General features: G+C 38.2%; 1 protein-coding gene and 1 pseudogene across 1 annotated transcript in view; one reads left to right on the plus strand and one right to left on the minus strand.

The window, feature by feature from the left end:
* The window catches only part of LOC125995849 (E3 ubiquitin-protein ligase TRIM38-like), a 35,246-nt gene extending 17,463 nt beyond the window's left edge, over nucleotides 1-17,783 (plus strand). The window contains exons 8-10 of the mRNA XM_049764818.1: nucleotides 12,659-12,889; nucleotides 13,926-14,145; nucleotides 17,266-17,783. Coding sequence (XP_049620775.1) covers nucleotides 12,659-12,889; nucleotides 13,926-14,145; nucleotides 17,266-17,783 — 969 coding nt within the window. The remainder of the gene's footprint in view (nucleotides 1-12,658; nucleotides 12,890-13,925; nucleotides 14,146-17,265) is intronic.
* On the minus strand, nucleotides 14,422-14,544 carry LOC125996940 (uncharacterized; annotated as a pseudogene).
* Nucleotides 17,784-19,648: the final 1,865 nt, after the last annotated feature.

A 19,648-nucleotide genomic window follows, 5' to 3' on the forward strand; every position in this document is an offset into this window, starting at 1 on the left:
TTCTCAGACACAGCTATCCCAGAATCAGATTCGTTTTTGAACACATCCATCTTATGTCTCACTGTAAAAACTACTTGTGAAACTCCCCTGCAGAGAAATATTAAGTTCATAGAGAAAATGAACAATGTCTGCCAAATACGCAAGCTTAGCTACCCATTTCTTGTCCAACTGGGGCTGTACAAAGTCAGAGTTCTGCTCTCACAGAAACTGCACTATTTCTTCCCTCTTGCCAATAAGGCGAGAGAGCACCCTTCCCCTTAACAGTCACTTTACTTCCTCATGGAGAAAATGCTAGTAATGGGCATCCATACTCTTACCCAGGGTGGTGAATAGCCTAGATTTGATCACTATTGTGAATTTCACAAATTATCTTTACTGTGTCATCTGTCACAGAGTTTAGTTCAGCAGGGAGTTTTCTTGAATCCAGTCTATCATACAATGAGTGGATACAATGTACGGGTGTGCAACTTCTGTTTTTATAACTTCACAAAAACACTGAGCCATGCACAGTGCATCATCTGTACATACATCAACACATCAGATTATTATTCTGAGTGAAATGAGTCAGGAGAGGTGTAGACACAGAATAAACATTTGTGGCATATAAGAATAATAAATGGCAATATGGTAATAATATCTAGAGAAAATAGGGATGAGGGACAGGAGGACTAGTCCATGATAGGAAGCTTGCCATAAAAAGTGGTGAGTTCAGTTAGAATAGAGGAAGGTATATTATGACATTGATAGTTGGAACTTATCATTCTGGACAAGAACTGGATGATGAAAATGGATAAGTGACATGCATGGTACCCTTTAATTAACAATATTGCAAACCACGGTATCATAAAGGAAATTTTGCAAACCTCAGTGTCATAAAGGAAAAGAGAGATAGAGAGAAAAAAGCAAAATGCCTGCCCCTGATATAGGCAGAGGCGGGTGAAGGGGAAGGAAACAGAGACATTGGTGGTGGGGAAAGTGCACTGGTGAAGGGTGGTGTACATTCTGTGATTGAAACCCAAGTATGAATAATTTTGTTAACAAATATGCTTAAATAAAAATATCTTTAAAATGTTTCAGGCACTCTATCATAATTTCTTTATGATATGATATCATATGCCTTTAACAAAGTGCTGTTTTTGTTTTTGTGTGTATTTTAGTTTGGTTTCTTGCAGCACACATTAAAGCAGAGGTCCTCAAACTATGGCCCGCGGGCCACATATTGTATTTGTATCTGTTTTGTTTCTTCATTGCAAAATAAGATAGATGAAGTGTGCATAAGAATTCGTTCATAAGTTTTGTTTTTACTATAGTCAGACCCTCCAATGGTCTGAGGGACAGTGAACTGGCCCCCTGTTTAAAAAGTTTGAGGACCCCTGCTAAAGTGTCAATAGATTTTTTTTTTCCTTTCAGTGAAATCACTACCTTTCTCTGGAAAACTGCTCTTGCTTTTAAAGATTGTTAAAAGGTTTTTCTCTTTTACCTGTTTCATCTCCATATTTTAGGGTTTCAAATTTTCAGCACATTTTGGTTATCAAGAGGAAACGTTTTGAAACATTTTGATTCCTTATTATCAGAAATTAAAGCATTTTTCCTTGAGAAGGGTGTTCACTATCCAGAATTAACAATCAGTGGATTCAAAAACTGTATTTCATAGTGGATGTTACTTCACATCTAAATCAGCTTAATCATAAACTACAGGGGAGAGGAAACACACTTTTTTTGATATTAGAGGAAGTTATTTCATTTGAAAACAAATTATCTGTTTTTGCTCAAGATTTTGACAGAGAAACTTTGATTCACTTTCCAAGCCTGTTGAAACACCGCCAAGAAAATAATTCAGATATTGACATTACCTATTTTAAAACAGCACTTTTAAATATGAGGGACACTTTTCTCAAGAGGTTTCAGGATTTTAGAAACAGCAAAGCGACGTTGGCCTTTGTTAAAAACCTCTGGATGCCACTGTAATGGAATTAATTTTTTCTCCCTTTAATATCAACATTGGCAACTTTGAAATGCAATTTCTGAATTTAAAAAAAAAAACAAAGAACTGTGGAGCTCAAAATTTGAACGTCTTTGTGCTAATTTAGAAAGATTGGAGAAACACAAATGTGAACTTAGTTCACAACACAAGTGGTCTGCTTTGAAAGACCTGGAGAAGGAAGATATGTTGATTTTTAACACCTGGAATAGTATTCCTGACTCATATAATCAACTAAAAAAGCTAGAGTTTGCTGTTCTTTCCTTGTTCAGGTCTACATATTTATTCGAAAAATTATTTTCAAGCATTAATCTTATCAAGAGTAAATTGAGAAATCGTCTCATCTGAGAACCTGGAATCGTGCCTAAAATTAAAAACAATAACATAAAAACCTGACTTACTCAAACTATCCAAGGAAATGCAAGGCCAATGTTCACATTAGTGTTTGTGACTTTGTCAGTCATTGTTGGGATGTAATTTTCTCTACGTTGTAAGGCAAATTTTACGGAATTTAATGTTATCGATAAAAAAATATCATTATACCTGCGCAAGAATGACACGCAAATTTGTGAAGCATTCCATATTTTTAAAAAAATATATATATCATTCAGGGGCCCAGAGAGCTAGCACAGTGGCGTTTGCCTTGCAAGCAGCTGATCCAGGACCAAAGGTGGTTGGTTCAAATCCCGGTGTCCCATATGGTCTCCCGTGCCTGCCAGGAGCTATTTCTGAGCAGACAGCCAGGAGTCACCCCTGAGTACCGCTGGGTATGGCCCAAAAACCAATATATATATCGTTCTAAAGTTTTTGTTTTATTAGTTGTGTTATTTGTATCCCCCCGACCTATGGGGATACTTGCATGCAGAATATTCTCAATAAAAACTTACTGAAACTAAAAATAGTGCACCATACAATGTATTTTTGGTTTTAAAAATGTGACACTCAAAATAAATTTCCGTCGTGGTTTTGGCAAGATTTGGCTCAGTTGAGAAAAAGGTTGCCCACCACTGGCCTAGCATTTAGCTGACCTGTATTTGATCCCCAATGTCCCATATGGTCCCCAAGCCTGCTAGAAGTGATTCCTAAGCTAAGAGCCAGGAGTAACCCCTGAGCACTGCTGATGTGGCCCCAAACAAAAATAAAATAAAACAAAATAAAACCCATAATATAAACATGTAAACTCAGGGACAAAGACACAAAGGCTTTTAGATATTTAGTGTCTAGTAGGATGAACAAACCAGGGAAGTATTTCTGCCTCAAGTCCATGGGTAATGGGAAGGAGGTCAGTATGATGTGTATCAGAGTATTGAGAGAAACTTCCTGGAAATGATCCTGAAAGACATAGACAAGTAACAATCTATGGAAGTGTGGAGAAAAATCAATTACTATAGAAGTGTGATAAAATCTTCTTGTAGATGATACTTAACTTTTCTGTTTAATGCACACACACACACACACACACACACACACACACACACACAGAGGACAACATGATAGGGGCAGGTATTTTTTCACAAAATTCAATCTGTATTTGCTTACGGAGTTAAACATCTCAATTCTGTGCGTGTTTCTCTACTGTTCTGTGTCCTGAACCTCTCCTGAGTGGGCTGAGAAGGGCCCAGCAAAATTGCTCACCTAGAGGCTCCAGAAGAGCACTAGCTCCTCTTTGCTTCATGGCCATGCACTCTTTCTAAAGAATGAACCCCAAGACAGCACGCAGGAAAAAAATAACACTACAAGTGTGACAATGGTGAAACCTTGCAGGCAAACACCATGCACAGAGAATGAAGATATCTCTGATGACCCCAAAAATACTAACCATCTGACTAACCTCTCAGATAAGAAGTTTAGAATAGAAATATGGAGGATCCTCATGGAAATCAAATAAATTAAAGCTCTATCTGAACAGAACACAAAGACAGAAATCAGAAAACTCCAAACCAAACTAACAGATCTGAAAAACACTGTAACTCAACTGAAAAACTCAATGGAAAGCCTCTGTAGCAGGGTAACAGCAGCCAAGGACAGAATCAGATAACTGAAAGATGAAATGCAAAGCAACTTCATACAGTAGAAGAGATTGGAAAAGAACCTTAAGGCAAACAATCATACAATGGAAAAAGTACTAAAAGAATGTGAATAAATGAAAATAGAAGTCTTTGATAAACTCAACAGAAACAACATAAAAATCATTGGAGTCGAATATATGAGGGAAACGGAAAGCCTGTCTAGAGTACAGGCAGGGGTCAGGTGGGGAGGAGGGAGATTTGGGACATTGGTGATGGGAATGTTGCACTGGTGATGGGTGGTGTTCTTTACATGACTGAAACCCAAACACAATCATGTATGTAATCAAGATGTTTAAATAAAATATAAAAAAAAATTATTGGAGTCCCAGAGGCCCAGGAAGGGGATCCACAGGAAGAATCAACAGTCAAAGACATCATCACAGAGAAATTCCCAGAGCTAAAGACTGCCTGCAATCAAATCCTGCATGCCCGAAGAGTAGCAGCTAAAAGAGACCCAAAGAAAAACACCCCAATACACATCCTAGTCACAATGACGAATCCTACATATAGAGATAGTATACTGAAAGCAGCAAGATCAAAAAGGAAAATTACATTCAAAGGAGGATCCATAAGATTTACAGCAGACATGCCACAAGAAACTCTCAAAGCCAGAAGACAGTGGTGGGATATTGTGACAAGAATAAATGAAATGGAGGCTGCAACTAGAATACTGCACTCAGCCCGACTCACATTCAGGTTTGAAAGAAGAATACATAGCTTCATAAATAAGCAACAGCTTAGAAACTTTACAGATGCAAAACCAGCCTTAAAGGAAAAATTGAATAATCTACTTTAAGACAAGACAGACCAACAGACACGCCAAACTTATACACAAAGATGACATTAAATCCCATGACAATCATCTCCCTCAATGTCAATGGACTAAATGCACCAGTTAAGAGACACAGAGTGGCTACATAGATCAAAAAAATAAATCCAACCTTCTGCTGCCTACAAGAAACACACCTGAATAGTCAGAACAAACATAGACACAAAATCAAAAGCTGGAGGAAAGTTACTCAAGCAAACAACACCCTGAAAAAGCTGGGGTGACCATATTAATATCAGACGATACAAACTTTACACTCAGAAAAGTTGTAAGGAACAAAGATTGACACGTCGTACAAATCAAGGGATATGTGCAACAGGAAGAAATCACACTACTAAACATATACGCACCCAATGAAAGAGCAGGAAATCATCTAATACAATTACTGACAAATTTGAAAGAGGATATTAATAATAACACAATAATAGTGGGAGACCTCAACACGGCCCTATCAATGTTTGATAGGTTAACCAGACTGAAACCCAATAAAAATATACTAGCCCTGAAAAGAGAAATAGAAGAAAGAGGCTATATATATATATATATATATATATATATATATATATATATATATATATATATATATATATATATATATATATATAACACTCCATCCCCAGAAACCTGGATACACTTTCTTCTCCAATGTATATGAGTCATTCTCCAGGACAGACTACATCCTGGCACATAAAACATACCTTCATAAAATCAAGAGGATTGAGATATTGCAGGCTACCTCCGCTGACCACAAGGCTCTGAAATTAGATGTGAACTACAAAGGGACACAGAAGAAGAATGTTAACAACTGGAAATTAAACAGCCTGCTACTGAACAACCAGTGGGTCCAAGATGAAATCAAAGAAGAAGTCAAAACTTTCCTGGAAACATATGACAATGAAGACACAAACTATCATAATCTATGGAACACAGCAAAAGCAGTACTGAGAGGAAAATTTATAGCTTTGCAAGCACACATGCAAAAGGAAGAAGGGGCATACCTCAATAGTCTAATGACACAACTCATAAAATTAGAAAACGATAAACAAAAGGAACCAAAAATAGGGAGGAAGGAAATAACAAAGCTTAGAGAAGAAATCAATGAAATGGAAACCCAAAAACAATCTGAAAGATCAACAAAAGCAGAAGTTGGTTCTTTGAAAAAATAAGATTGATAGACCATTGGTAAAACTCACAAAGAAAGAGAAACTTGATAACTCGTATTAGAATTGAAAAGGGGAGATCACTACAGATATTGCAGAGATCCAAAGGGTAATCAGAGACTAATATGAGAAATCTATGCCACCAATATGAGAATCTGGAAGAAATGGATAAATTTTTGGACTCCTATAACATTCCAATGTTGAAAAAGGAAGATGTAGCATATATAAACACCCCATCACTATTGAGGAAATTTAAATGATAATCAAATATCTGCCCAAAAACAAAAGCTCAGGCCCGCATGGATTCACCTATAAATTCTTTCAAACATTTCAAGAGGAACTACTACCAATCCTAGCCAGGCTATTTCATGAAATTGAAGAACCAGGTACACTTCCAAACAGCATTTATGAAGCCAACATCATCTTGATACCAAAACCAGACAGAGATGCTACCAAAAATGAAAATTACAGACCAATATCCCTGATGAACACAGATGCAAAGGTCCTCAAAAAAATCCTGGCAATTAGGATCCAATGCCTCATCAAGATCATTCACTACGATCAAATAGGTTTCATCCAGGAATGCAAGGATGGTTTAACATCCGTAAATCTATCAACATAATACACAACATCAACAACAATAAAAATAAAATCACATGATCATATCAATAGATGCAGAGAAAGCATTTTATAAGGTCCAACACCCATTCTTGATACAAACTCTCAGCAAGATGGTAATGAAAGGAACCTTTCTCAATCTAGTTAAGGCCATCTACCACAAGCCAATGGCAAATATTATCCTCAGTGGAGAAAAACTAAAACCCATCCCTCTAAATTCTGGTACAAGACAAGGCTGTCTGATCTCACCACTTCTCTTCAACATAGTACTGGATGTACTTGCTATAGTGATTAGGCAAGAAAAAGATATCAAGGGAATCCAGATAGGAAAGGAAGAAGTCAAGCTCTCATTGTTTGCAGACGACATGATACTTTACTTAGAAAACCCTAAAGACTCTACCAAAAAGCTTCTAGAAACAATAGATTCATATAGCAATGTGGCAGGCTACAAAATTACCACACAAAAATCAATGGCCTTTTTATACACCAATAATGATAGGAAATAAATAGATATGAAGAAAACAATCCCAGGGGTTGGAGAGATAGCTTGTAGGTAAGGTGTTTGCCTTGCATGCAGAAGGACTATGGTTCAAATCCCGGCATCCCATATGGTCCCCTGAGCCTGCCTGGGCGATTTCTGAGTGTACAGCCAGGAGTAACCCCTGAGCACTGCCAGGCAGGTGTGACCCCCCCCAAAAGAAGAAAATAACCCATTCACATTAGTGCCACACAAACTCAAATATCTTGGAGTCAACTTGACTAAAGATGTGAAGGACCTATACAAAGAGAACTATAAAACACTGTTTCAAGAAATAAGAGAGGACATTAAGAAATGGAATCACATACCCTGCTCAAGGATTGGCAGGATTAACATCATTAAAATGGCAATACTCTCCAAAGCATTATACAGATATAATGCAATTCCTCTAAAGATACCCATAACATTCTTCAAAGAAGTGGATCAAACACTTCTGAAATTTATTTGGAACAATAAACACCATCAAATAGCGAAAGCACTCCTTGAAAAAATAAATATGGGAGGCATTACTTTCCCCAACTTTAAACTTTGTTACAAAGCAATAGTTATCAAAACAGCATGGTATTGGAATAAAGACAGACCCTCAAACCAGTGGAATAGGCTTGAGTACTCAGATAATGTTTCCCAGACATACAATCATGTAATTTTTGATAAAGGAGCAAAATAATCCTAAATGGACCAAGAAAAGCCTCTTCAATAGGTGGTGTTTGCACAACTGGTTAGCCATTTGCAAAAAAGTGAACTCAGACTCTCAGTTTACACCATGTAAGAAGGTATAATCCAAATGGATTAAATATCTTGATATCTGACTTGAAACCATAAGGTATATAGGATAACATGTAGGTAAAACACTCCATGACATTGAGACTAAAGGCATCTTTAAGGAGGAAACAGCACTCTCCAAAAAAGTGGAAGCAGAGATAAACAGATGGAACTATATTAAGCTGAAAAGCTTCTGCACCTCAAAGGAAATAGTGCCCTGGATACAAGAGCACTGAGTGGGAGAGGGTCTAATATCCAAAATATACAAGGCACTGACAGAACTTTACAAGAAAAAAACATCTACACCCATCAAAAATGGGGAGAAAAAATGGACAGAAACTTTGATAAAGAAGAAATACAAATGGCTAAAAGGCACATGAAAAAATGCTCCACATCACTAATCATCAGGGAGATGCAAATCAAAACAACTATGTGGTACCATCACAAGCCACAGAGATTGGCACACATCACAAAGAATGAGAACAAGCAGTGCTGGCAGGGATGTGAAGAAAAAGGAACTCTTATTCACTACTGGTGAGAATACATTCTAGTCCAACCTTTCTGGATAGCGATAAGGAGATTCCTCCAAAATCTGGAAATTGAGCCCCCAAATGATCCAGCTATACCACTCCTAGGGATATACTATAAGAACACAAAAATACAATACAAAAATCCCTTCCTCACACCTATATTTATTGCCGAGCTATGTACAATAGCCAGACTCTGCAAACAACCAAGATGCCCTTCAACAGATGAATGGCTAAAGAAACGGGTACATATACACAATGGAAAATTATGCAGTCGTCAGGAGAGATAAAGTCATGAAATTTTCCTACACATGAATGTACTTGTAATCTAATATGCTGAGTGAAATAAGTCAGAGAGAGAGAAAGACGGAGAATGGTCTCACTCATCTATGGTTTGTAAGAAAAATAAAAAACATTTTTGCAATAATTCTCTGAGACAAAGAGAGGAGGGCTGGAAGGTCCAGCTCACGACATGAAGCTAGCTCACCACAGAAAGTGGTGAGTACAGTTAGAGAAACAACTACACTGAAAACTATCATAACAATTTGAATGAATGAGGGAAGTGGAAAGCCTGTCTAGAGTACAGGTGGGAGTTGTGTGGGGAGGAGGGAAATTTGGAACATTGGTGGTGGGAATGTTGCACTGGTGAAGGGGTGTGTTCTTTACATGACTGAAACGCAACTACAATCGTATTTGTAGTCAAGGTGTTTAAATAAAGTTACTAATTAAAAAAAAACAACAACAAAATCTCAATTCTGGTTGTTCAAAAATAATATTAAAAATCCCACCAATTAGGCTGCCTTCCCAGTGTTATCAACTATATTTCTGCACAAACTTCAGCATGTTTTCTCTTAAATTGTAAGGAATCTACAGATATTTGATATTACTCTATATTGTTCAAGAATGTAATTCAGTGTTACTCTTGGAGGACTGGCATTCCTCATCAGTGACTAATGATGATTCATCAGATTGGCTGCACCTAACTTAGTCACTTTTTTCTTTAGGAAAAGTTTCAGAAAGTTATAAGAGAACTAAAGCAGCTGGAAAAACAATGTCTGAGTTGGAAGACAATTACAAACAACAATATAACTGAATGGAAGGTAGGAATTGGAATTTTTTGTTTATATATCTTTTTAAATTATGTGTAATTATGGCAATAGTTTACATTGTTATTTTTTGGACCATATTTGGAGGAACTTAGGACTTATTCCTGGCTCTATACTCAGGTGCCAGAGATTGCATCTTTGTCAACTGCATTGCAAAACAAACACCTCCTGCTGTACTGTCTCTTCAACCCCTGGATATTCAATTATTTATGGAATTATTGATGTATTCCTTTCATTGGCAGTTAGATTTTGCTGGTTAGTGAGCCATTTTTCCCCTTATAAAAGTTTTCTTCTGACCTCTGCTCCTTTTATTCACAAATGGATATTAAACTTGAGCTCTCAAAATATACTTTTGGGGGGTTGTCACTTTTTTTGGCAATGCTCAGGACTTACTCCTGGCTTTACACTCAGGAATCACTTTTTGTGGTTTTCTGGGGATCATATGGGATGGTGAGGATCAAATCCAGGTATGATTTAGTGGGCAATACAAACACACTATCTGCTGTCCTCTCTAGCCCCTTTTACCTCCTTTATATCTGGTATCTTAGAGAGTCAGAGGACTTTGATTCTAACTAACAGAAAGAAAACTATCAGTCTCAGAGTTAAAATTGTCTATGTTCCTTTCATAAAAGTTCCATTTCATCGTGAATTAGGATTCTTCTATCACAGCTTCTCAGCTACTGACACATTGTAAGGACTTTTGAAAAACTTTAGTTGGAAATTCCAATTCTGTACTCCCAGAATGAAAGCTAAAACCTCATAGAGGTAGATTTTTCTCATACTCACTTTAATTTTTTTATTTTTTTAATTAAAATCTTTTTTTATAGATTAGGTAACATGGTTATAATAGTGTTCAAGTTTTCTTTTCTTTTTTTTGTGTGTGTGTGTTCAAGTTTTCTATTGTACAAAGTTATTGTACCCACCACCTAAGTGGCTTTGACTCTCCATCACTGTCTTTATACTGAATCTGATCAGATTATCATTAGCCCTTTACACTTCACTCCACTGATTTTTAATTAGTTTTGTGATCCAGGGCCAATGATATATTATTGTGTTATTTTTAATATGCTATTGTTTGATGCTGTCTATTCTCCTGTTAAGTCTTCATTCTGCAGATGAGTGAGATATCTCACAATAGTTCTCCTTCTGACTTATCTTGCTTAACATAATCCATTCACTTTGCAGCAGACTACTTGATTTCATCTTTTCTTATAGCTGCATAGAATTCGTGTGTATGTGTGAGTGTATGTGTGTTCAAGCTACATCTTATTTTCTCACATATCCTAGAATATTAGTTCTTTCCATTGTTGGGGACCGGATAAGGCAGCCCCCTGTTTTGAGACCTCTACAGGATTCTGCAGGGAGTCTCGGTGTGACCCAGGCCTGACATGGTGGCTTGACCCTTTGGGAAGCCAAGAAGAAGACTACACATGTTCTGCCATGGTTTAGCTAGAAGACTACATCCTCTTCTTAGTTCTGTGTTCTAGTGAACCATATGAGGAACTAGGATTGCTGAGGATGGCTTGTGCCAAGATTTTTGCTTTATGAACAAATATTTGCTTGCCATGTTATGAGATAATTAGCAGAGCTTGCTTCAATAAACTTGCTGTATATTCTATACAGTCCTCTCTAGCCTGTTGTCCAGCTCTCATTCCCTCTCTCGGGGTCTCTGCACTCAGGTTGTGGCATTTCCGTATCTTTATGTACTAAACACTAGAGTGATCATAGGTATCTTTTCAGAGTAATGTTCTATGTTTTGACATCTGTGTCAAGAAGTAGAATTTGCTGGGTCATATGGGAGTTCTAGTCTTATTTTGTTGTGAACATAGAAGGAGAACATATGGCTTCTGGGAGGTATAGATAATCATCAAAACATTCTATAGAAATCATTGACATCCATAAGACATCCATAATGTCCATTATGTCTATCCATAATAGACATCCATAAGACAATGATTACAATACTTATTGATCTTTACCAGAGATCTCACTTATTTTTGGCCTACAATTTAACAATACAATAACTTCCCAAAGTTTCCTAAGTCTGCTGAACCAGCTTTGTGGCTTGAATGCCCAGGTCATCTCTTCCAGAGGGGTCTTTTGTGTTAATTTACTGCATGCCTAAATTGAGTATTGTTTTGATGTAGAGATTATCTTTAAAACCAAGTGACCATGGCTTAGGGCCAATGCTCTGATTCTTCAGTAATTTTCACGTTCTTATCTCCTATAGCATTCCTATAATGATTAGGAAGGCCTGGAATAATCAGACCTCAGCACATTTAATTGGTAACTAAAATACAGTTTTGATTTACAAAAATCTTGGTAGTCTTTAGAGGGACTCAGATGTCCTTAGGATGCTAGTAACACTGTTTCAATTGAGAGGGGTGAATTTATGCCATGACCTCTATCAATATCCCCTTTTACCTTAAATATATCATGGCAATTGTGGATACAGGGGACCAAAGGCTTTTTGAGCCTAGTGCCCTCCCTTAGTCATGGCCTCTAATCTAGGGTTCCTTATACAGAGGTTGTGACACCAAGCTTTAATTTGTGTTTGTTTCTATATAAACTTCATATATGGGAGCTTTACATGAGTAAACTCATAAAATGTATGTTATAGGAGAATAATAAAATACTCTTGTTTCCGAATTGCTTCATCTAGTGCAATATCTTCAATGAACATTTTTCTTCCTCATCTTATTTCCATACATATTTTTAGAGGTGCTCAGAATTCAATTTAGGGCCTCACTTTAGTTCCCTCCCCACAAAGGCTAAATAGTATCCTATTGTTTTATATACCTCATTTACTTGTGCATTTCTTCATAGATGAACATTTGTTTTTTGGTTTTGTTTTGTTTTGTTTTTTTGGTCATACCTGGCAGTGCTCAGGGGTTACTCCTGGCTCTACACTCAGAAATCACTCCTTTCAGACTCAGGTGACCATATGGGATGCAGGGATTCAAACCAATTCCTTGTGCATGCAAGTCAAATGCCTTACCTCCATGCTATCTCTCCAGCCCCCATTTGGTTTGGTTTTAAGCCTCTAGATAATGCCTTTTTAATTCTAGGAGAAGATACAGTCTCAAAAAGAAAAAATCCAGCTTGACTTTAATATGTTCTATACATTTCTGAAAGAAGAAGAAAAATTTTATTTATTAAGGCTGGAGGTAGAAGAAAAGCAGATCCTGCAGACTCTGGAGAAAGATGAAGCTGGGCTGCTGAAGCAGAACCAGGATATTTGGAGACTCATCCTGGAGCTACAAAAGAGATGCCAGGGCTCAGCCCAGGATTTGCTAGAGGTAAGAGTATGCACTTGGAGGGAAGAAAGAAGGCTCAACAATTCTCTGGGAAATAAGAAGTCAGTGTTTTGGATACACCAGTGACTGCTAACCATAGAGTGTCATTATAGGCATCTGAAAGAGACATTCTCTCTGATGGTTATGGAATGAGGGGGTGCTTGGCCTATTGAAGCCAGAGCCTAACTTTGGCCACCATTTGTTGGACACTTGTGTGTTACCTATTGTGCACAGATCTCTGGCTGTCAATCTGTTTCCTTGGAGACCCCACAGCAAGACTGGTGGGTGATGAAGCTTTCAAAATGAATGACAGCTTTTTCCTTGATTTTTCCTGTGGATTTTTCCCTCTCAGAATTAATTTTTAGGGGACCTTTTTTCACTGGAAGTAAAGATTCAGCCTTTTTGCTTACATGCCCGATGCTGTTTGAGCCCATATAAGCCATCTGAAGAAGACCACTATAGATCTACAATCTATAGCTGTCACCCTTTTGTTGGCCCTGTCCAGGGGGCTCTACACAGATTCACCTCTGAGACCTCTGGGATACTCAGTCTCCACTCCAGGTTCCTCTGAACAACTTAAGTCTCTAAAATCAAATCTTTCAGGAGGGACACACTCCTGGTTTCCTTCCGAAAGCTTCTGATCACAGGCTGGTGTGGTCACAATCCAACTCAGCAAGGAAGACCACAGACTTTGAAGTTAACCTATGCATTGCTCGATGAATTTTTCAAACAGTTTTTTTTTGGTGGGGGGGAGGCACACCCAGTGAGGCTTAGGGGTTACCCCTGGCTCTGCGCTCAGAAATCGCTCCTGGTTTGGGGGACCATATGGGGCGCCTGGGGATCGAACCTCTGTCATCCTAGGTCACAAGGCAAACACCTTACTGCTTGCATCACCGCTCTGCCCCCTCCAGGAAGTTGTTTTTATGTAGCAATGAGAATGGGCTCATTCTCTTTCCCAATGGAAAGAGTGTTGAGAGTTATGTAATACCATGATCTACTGGTCATCGCATACTTACTTGTTCTGTTTCTTTCTCCTTAGGATGTGAGTGACATCTTGATTAGGTCAGTACAGAGGAATGCAGGACACAAAGGGGGGTGGGTATGTGGAGCTGAGTGGAAAGTCTCATGGAGGAAATCTCTGGATTCTTGTAGGACTTCAGATGTGAAGCTGCAGTTACCAGAGAAGGTTGACTTGGAGGTTCACACAGAGTGCAATGTTTCTGAACTCAGTGTGAAGAAAGCGTTAAAGTACTATGAAGGTATGTGATTGAAGACTTCGCTAGATGTTGTGAAAGAAAGGAATGTTTAGCTCTTCCTAACTTAGTTCCCCGTAAGGGCTCACAGTCCCTGTTTTGTTATTATTATTGCATCAATTGTGTTTTATTCACTTGAGGTGAGGTTTAGTGTCTTTGGACCATTTGGACATGCTCTGCACATTCCTTTTATTCCAGTTTTTAGCTGTCATCCTAGACAGATCACCTGAAAATGGAAATATATTTTTTTTACTTTTGTAAAATATTATTTATTTAAATGTTTTTTGTCCCCCACGTTCATAATACAGACCAGGCAAAGGGTGTATATGGGGTTGCATTTACTGTACCTCTTCTTTCTATACAGTCAGTGTCAAAAACACAGCCTGTGGTAAGCATTGGGAGGCTATTTATTTAAATGTTTTTTACATAACTCATAAATACCTCATTCAGATTAGCAATAACATACTTGACTCAGGGCCGAGAGATAGCATGGAGGTAAGGAGTTTACCTTGCATGCAGAAGGATGGTGATTCGAATCCCAGCATCCCATATAGTCCCCTGCGCCTGCCAGGAGCGATTTCTGAGCTTAGAGCCAGGAGTAAACCCTGAGCACTGCCGAGTGTGACCCAAAAAACAAAAATAAAAACAAAAACAAAAACAAATTGACTCATAATCAACTATCAACTCCCTTTTTGTAAAAAAAAATAGAATCATTTTATTTAAGCACCTTGGTTACAAAATTGTTCATAGTTGGATTTCAGTCACAGAATGTCCACCACCTTTCATCAGTGCACCTATCCCACCACCAGTATCCCCTGTTTCCCTCCCACCCTGCCACCCCCATCTGTCTCTGGAGCAGGCAATTTTGCTTCTCTTTCACACACACACACACACACACACACACACACACACACACACACACACACACACACTTAGTCTTTTCTTTTTGACCCTGTATTTTACACTATTGTTAATAAAAGGGTGCCATACTCATCACTTTATCTTCTTTCAGCACCCAAACCTTGTCCAGAGTGATTAGTTCCAACTATCATTGTCATATTAGCCCCTTCTCTACTCTAACTGCACTCACTGCTCTTTGTGGCAAACTTCCTAAACTGGGATAGATCTCCTTGACCCTTATCTTTATTGTCTCTGGATATTATATTACCATACTGTCTTTGATTTTTCTTATAACCCACAAATGAGTGAGATTATTCTATGTCTGTCCCTTTCCCTCTGATTCATTTCACTCAACATAATAATCTACATACCCATCCATGTATAAGAAAATTTAATGACTTCATTTTTTTTTCTAGCGAATGCTTAGTATTCCATTGTGTAGATGTACTACAGTTTCATCTGTTGTCTGGCACCTGGGTTCTTTCCAGATTTTGGAAATAGTGCTACAATGAATATAGGAGTGCAGAGGGCCTTTTCGTATTGTGTTTTTGTGTTCCTTAGGAGTGATAATGCTGGATCATATGGAAGCTCAATTTCCTATTTTTGAGGAATATCCATATTGTTTTCCCAAAAGGCTGTACTAGATGGTATTCCCAACAGCAGTGAATGAGAGTTCCTTTCTCCTCACATCCCCACCAGCACTGATTGCTCTTGTTCTTTGTGATGTGTGCCAGACTCTGTGTTGTGAGATGGTATCACATTGTTGTTTTGAGTTGCATCTCCTAGTGTTGTGAAGCATTTTTCATGTGCCTTTTGGCCATTTGTATTTCTTCTTTGAGGAAAGAAAATATCTGTCTATTTATTCTTCCCCTTTTTGGATGGGATTAGATGGTTTTTTCCTTGTTAACTTCTGTTAGTACCTTGTGTATCTTATCAAATGGGTTATGGATGAATTGTTTCTCCCATTCTTTGAGTAGCATTTATATTCTAATCACCATGTCCTTTGACGTGCAAAAGATTCTCAGTTTAATGTAATTCCATTTGTTTATCTTTACTTCCATTTGCTTGCTTGGATAGTAGAATTTTCTCTTAAAAATGACTTTGGTCTCAATGTCATGGACTGTTTTGTCTGTTTTCCTCTATGTACCTTATGGTTTCAGATCTGATATTTGACCTTTGTGCATGTATTAAAGAGAGGTCTGAGTTTACTTTTTTTCATGTAGTTGTCCCAGCACCATTTGTTGAAGAGACTTTCCTTACTCTACTTTGTATTTCTTGACCATTTATCAAAGACTAATTGATTGTATGTCTGGGGTTTAGTTTCAAAATATTCAAGTCTGTTCCGTTGATTTGAGGGTCTGTCTTTATTTCAATATCATGCTGAAAACAAAATATTAACTATTCACCACTCTGGTGGATTTTCATGAAAATTAAGTGCACCAACCTGTTTAAAATGTTTAGACCATTGCCTGCGACCTAATTTTTATGGTTCTTAGTTTATTCAACTCAGACCTAATTTTACTGTGCTTCTCACTTGGGTTCTTTCTGCCTCATGTTCTCTAGTGTGTCTTGTTGGCTGAACTACATAGATGTTAGCGGGAAGGGAACTTGGTTACTGTGTCCACAGAATCAGTCTTTCTGGAAACAGAGTGGATGGAGCAAAGTAGAGAGTGAACTAGTCCCAAATACGTGCATCCAACACTGGAGGGATTTTTGCAGACTCAGTTTCCCCTATTGCTACTCTGGTTGGTCAGTGTTTAACCAAGTCTACTGTTTTGTCTTTTCTGATTCTCAGTTATGGTTATTATCAGTAAAGATAGGAAGAATTTGAATAGACAGTTCATGATTTCTGGAAGTCTTGCACGGGAGAAGGGCACTGGAGAGAGGAGTAATAATGCCAACTGCGGTTATTGCCAATGTTTTATTTTCTCTCAGTGAATAAGATGGAGGCAAAGATGCTGATGACCATATCATGATTGCTGCAATTGGGGGGGGGGGGCACTGACCACATGCCAGCAACTTCTCCAAGCCCTAAATATTCACACAACTCTTGATGGCACATTGGATTTTTAATTTGTTAGCAAAATGAGGCTCAGAGAATGATTCACATGGCTAGTAAGAAACAAAACTAATTTGAACATAGGTCATTTTGTTTAGAGTCTAAACCATGTTCAGAATGAAAAAAAAATCAGCCTCATCTTTTTCTTTTTCTTTTTTCTTTTTCAGTCAAACTGACTCTAGATCCTGACACAGCTCATAAAGACCTGCATCTGTCCACGGACAAGAGACAAGTCAAACATTACTGTCCCCGGAAGATAAATAATTCTTCTGAGAGATTATGGCCCTTTCCGTTTGTGCTGGGCTGTTTGTTCTTCACCTCAGGGAGAAAGTACTTTGAAGTAGATGTAGGAAAGGGAACCGGGTGCAGCATAGGAGTTTGTTTGGAAAATGCGGGGCATCACTTTTATGTAAAAATGCAGCCTCAGTCTGGATTCTGGGCCATCAAACTCCGTAATCAAACGGATTGTTTGGCTCTTACCTGTCCACCCACACGTCTCCTGCTGGATAAGAAGCTCCAGGTTGTGGGGGTGTTTTTAGACTTTGAGGCAGGCTTTGTTTCTTTTTACAACTCAGAGACTGGCTCTCAAATCTTCACCTTTCCCAAGGCTTCCTTCTCTGAAAAACTCAGGCCCTTTTTCAGTGTGGTCCAAGATTCCCCTTTGGTGGTGTCTCCTCAAAGATAAGTAAGGAGTGGAATGAAGTTTATTTTCGTGTTTTAACCTGAACAGAAAGATAATAGAACTCTTGTGAATCTTGTTTCCTTCAATGCTTTTTTGCCTTACTTAATAAAATGCTGAGCTTTTTTCAGTGGATTTTTTTAAATAAACCAGCATTGAAAGAGTAGATTAAAAGACTAAATAATTCTTTTTTTTAAATTTTTATTGTGACCAAAGTGCATTACAAATCTTTCACTGCATCATTTATGTACATAGTGACAATGAATGAGGGGCATTCCCACCACCAGTGCTGTCCTCCCTATGCCCTTGTTCCCAGTATGCATCCCATATCTCCCTCCTCTACCCCTCAGTATGCTAGTGCAACTGGTCTCCACTTTACAGCTTGTTGTAGATTGAGCATCCATTCCACCATCATTGGAGATAAAAAGGATAAGAAAAAGGGGAGAAAAAAATTTGGTGACAACTACCAAAAAAAAAAAAGAAAGAAAGAAGAGAGAGAAAAAAGAAGAAAGATGAAAGAAAAAAGAAAAAAATGGACCCGGCAAATAAAAATAATAATAAATCTCTAAATAATAACCACAAGCATGAAAAAGAAAGAGAAAGGTGGAAGAAAAAAAGAGAAGGAAAATAAAGTCAAAAACTAACAAATCAAAACAAGAAAAAGTATGGGTGCTGGAGTGGTAGGGTTTGGCGTTCCCCCCACTTTTTTTTTTTTTTGCATAGGCACAGTAAGCATTGGGGAAGAAAGGGAATTCCCGTGGCCTAAGAGATTCAGGGTTTCTCCATCCTTGAAGCATACCATCATGGGATCAATCCCTGGCTCCATATACACTCATTACCCCCATCCCAAAGGCTTTTTTGTGATGCCAGGAAAGTTTCCTCTCAGTTGTTTGTGAGAAAATCAAGCCACTGTAGCTAGCGATCTTGGTATTTGCGCAGGTTATAGGTCAGGGTCTAGGATAGAGTCTCTAGGTTCTAGAGATTCCTATCCACCGTTGGTGTGGTGTTCAGTTTTCTGTACACTTGCTCCCTCTTTTCGTTCAGTCCCTAAGCCGAAGCCTAGGATATTATGGATCCAAAGGTTCTGCTCAGTCTCTGTTGTCCAAGTTGGACCTCTTCAGTAAGACATCTTGTTGTTTTTGTTGTTTTTTATGTGTCCTGGACTACAGCCTAGGGTAGGGTTTTCCTTATTAGTCTCAAGGTAGGCTCTGTTCAGTCACAGTTGTCCAAGTCAGTTTTCTGTTGTTGGTGTTCTTATTTTTCACAGTTCAAAGGATGATATCTCTTCTGATTCCCATTTAGTGTTAGGTGAGGTGATAGGACAGCCTGGTCTTAGGTCAAGTTTTCCTTTCCTCATTGTCATATCAAAACTAGCACAAGTTGGTGCCAGAATAGTGTTATAAATCTCCCCATGGAGTTAGTTCCTGGTGGTGTTGCCCAGAGTTGTATCATTTCTACATCGGGGATCTGGGGTTTCGGATTGGACTAACACTGTCCAATCTCCTGGGGACTGGTTGTATCCACATGACACATGTTCAGGATGGGAGGCACCCTACTGCTATAAAAAGTGAGTTCTTATCCCTAGAAGATAAGATCTTGTTTCTGTGTCTGTGGTTTCCCCTTTTTTTACTGTGCCCATACAGAAACATATGGTGTAATACTGTGTTGCTGGTGCTATTCTGGGTAAGGATGACAGGCTGCACACACAGTCTCTGTCGTCTGGTTTTGTTTTGAGCTATTATCCCAATCAAGGCTTTTTGTACCAAGCAGCACCAAAAATGGTAAGGATAGAGAAAAAATATATATATTAAAATAGAACAAATAAATAAAACTGAGTTAAAAAGAAAAGATATTTGAATAAAACAAGTGGT

The sequence above is a fragment of the Suncus etruscus genome, chromosome 18, assembly GCF_024139225.1.
Source record: "Suncus etruscus isolate mSunEtr1 chromosome 18, mSunEtr1.pri.cur, whole genome shotgun sequence".
Lineage (NCBI taxonomy): Eukaryota > Metazoa > Chordata > Mammalia > Eulipotyphla > Soricidae > Suncus > Suncus etruscus.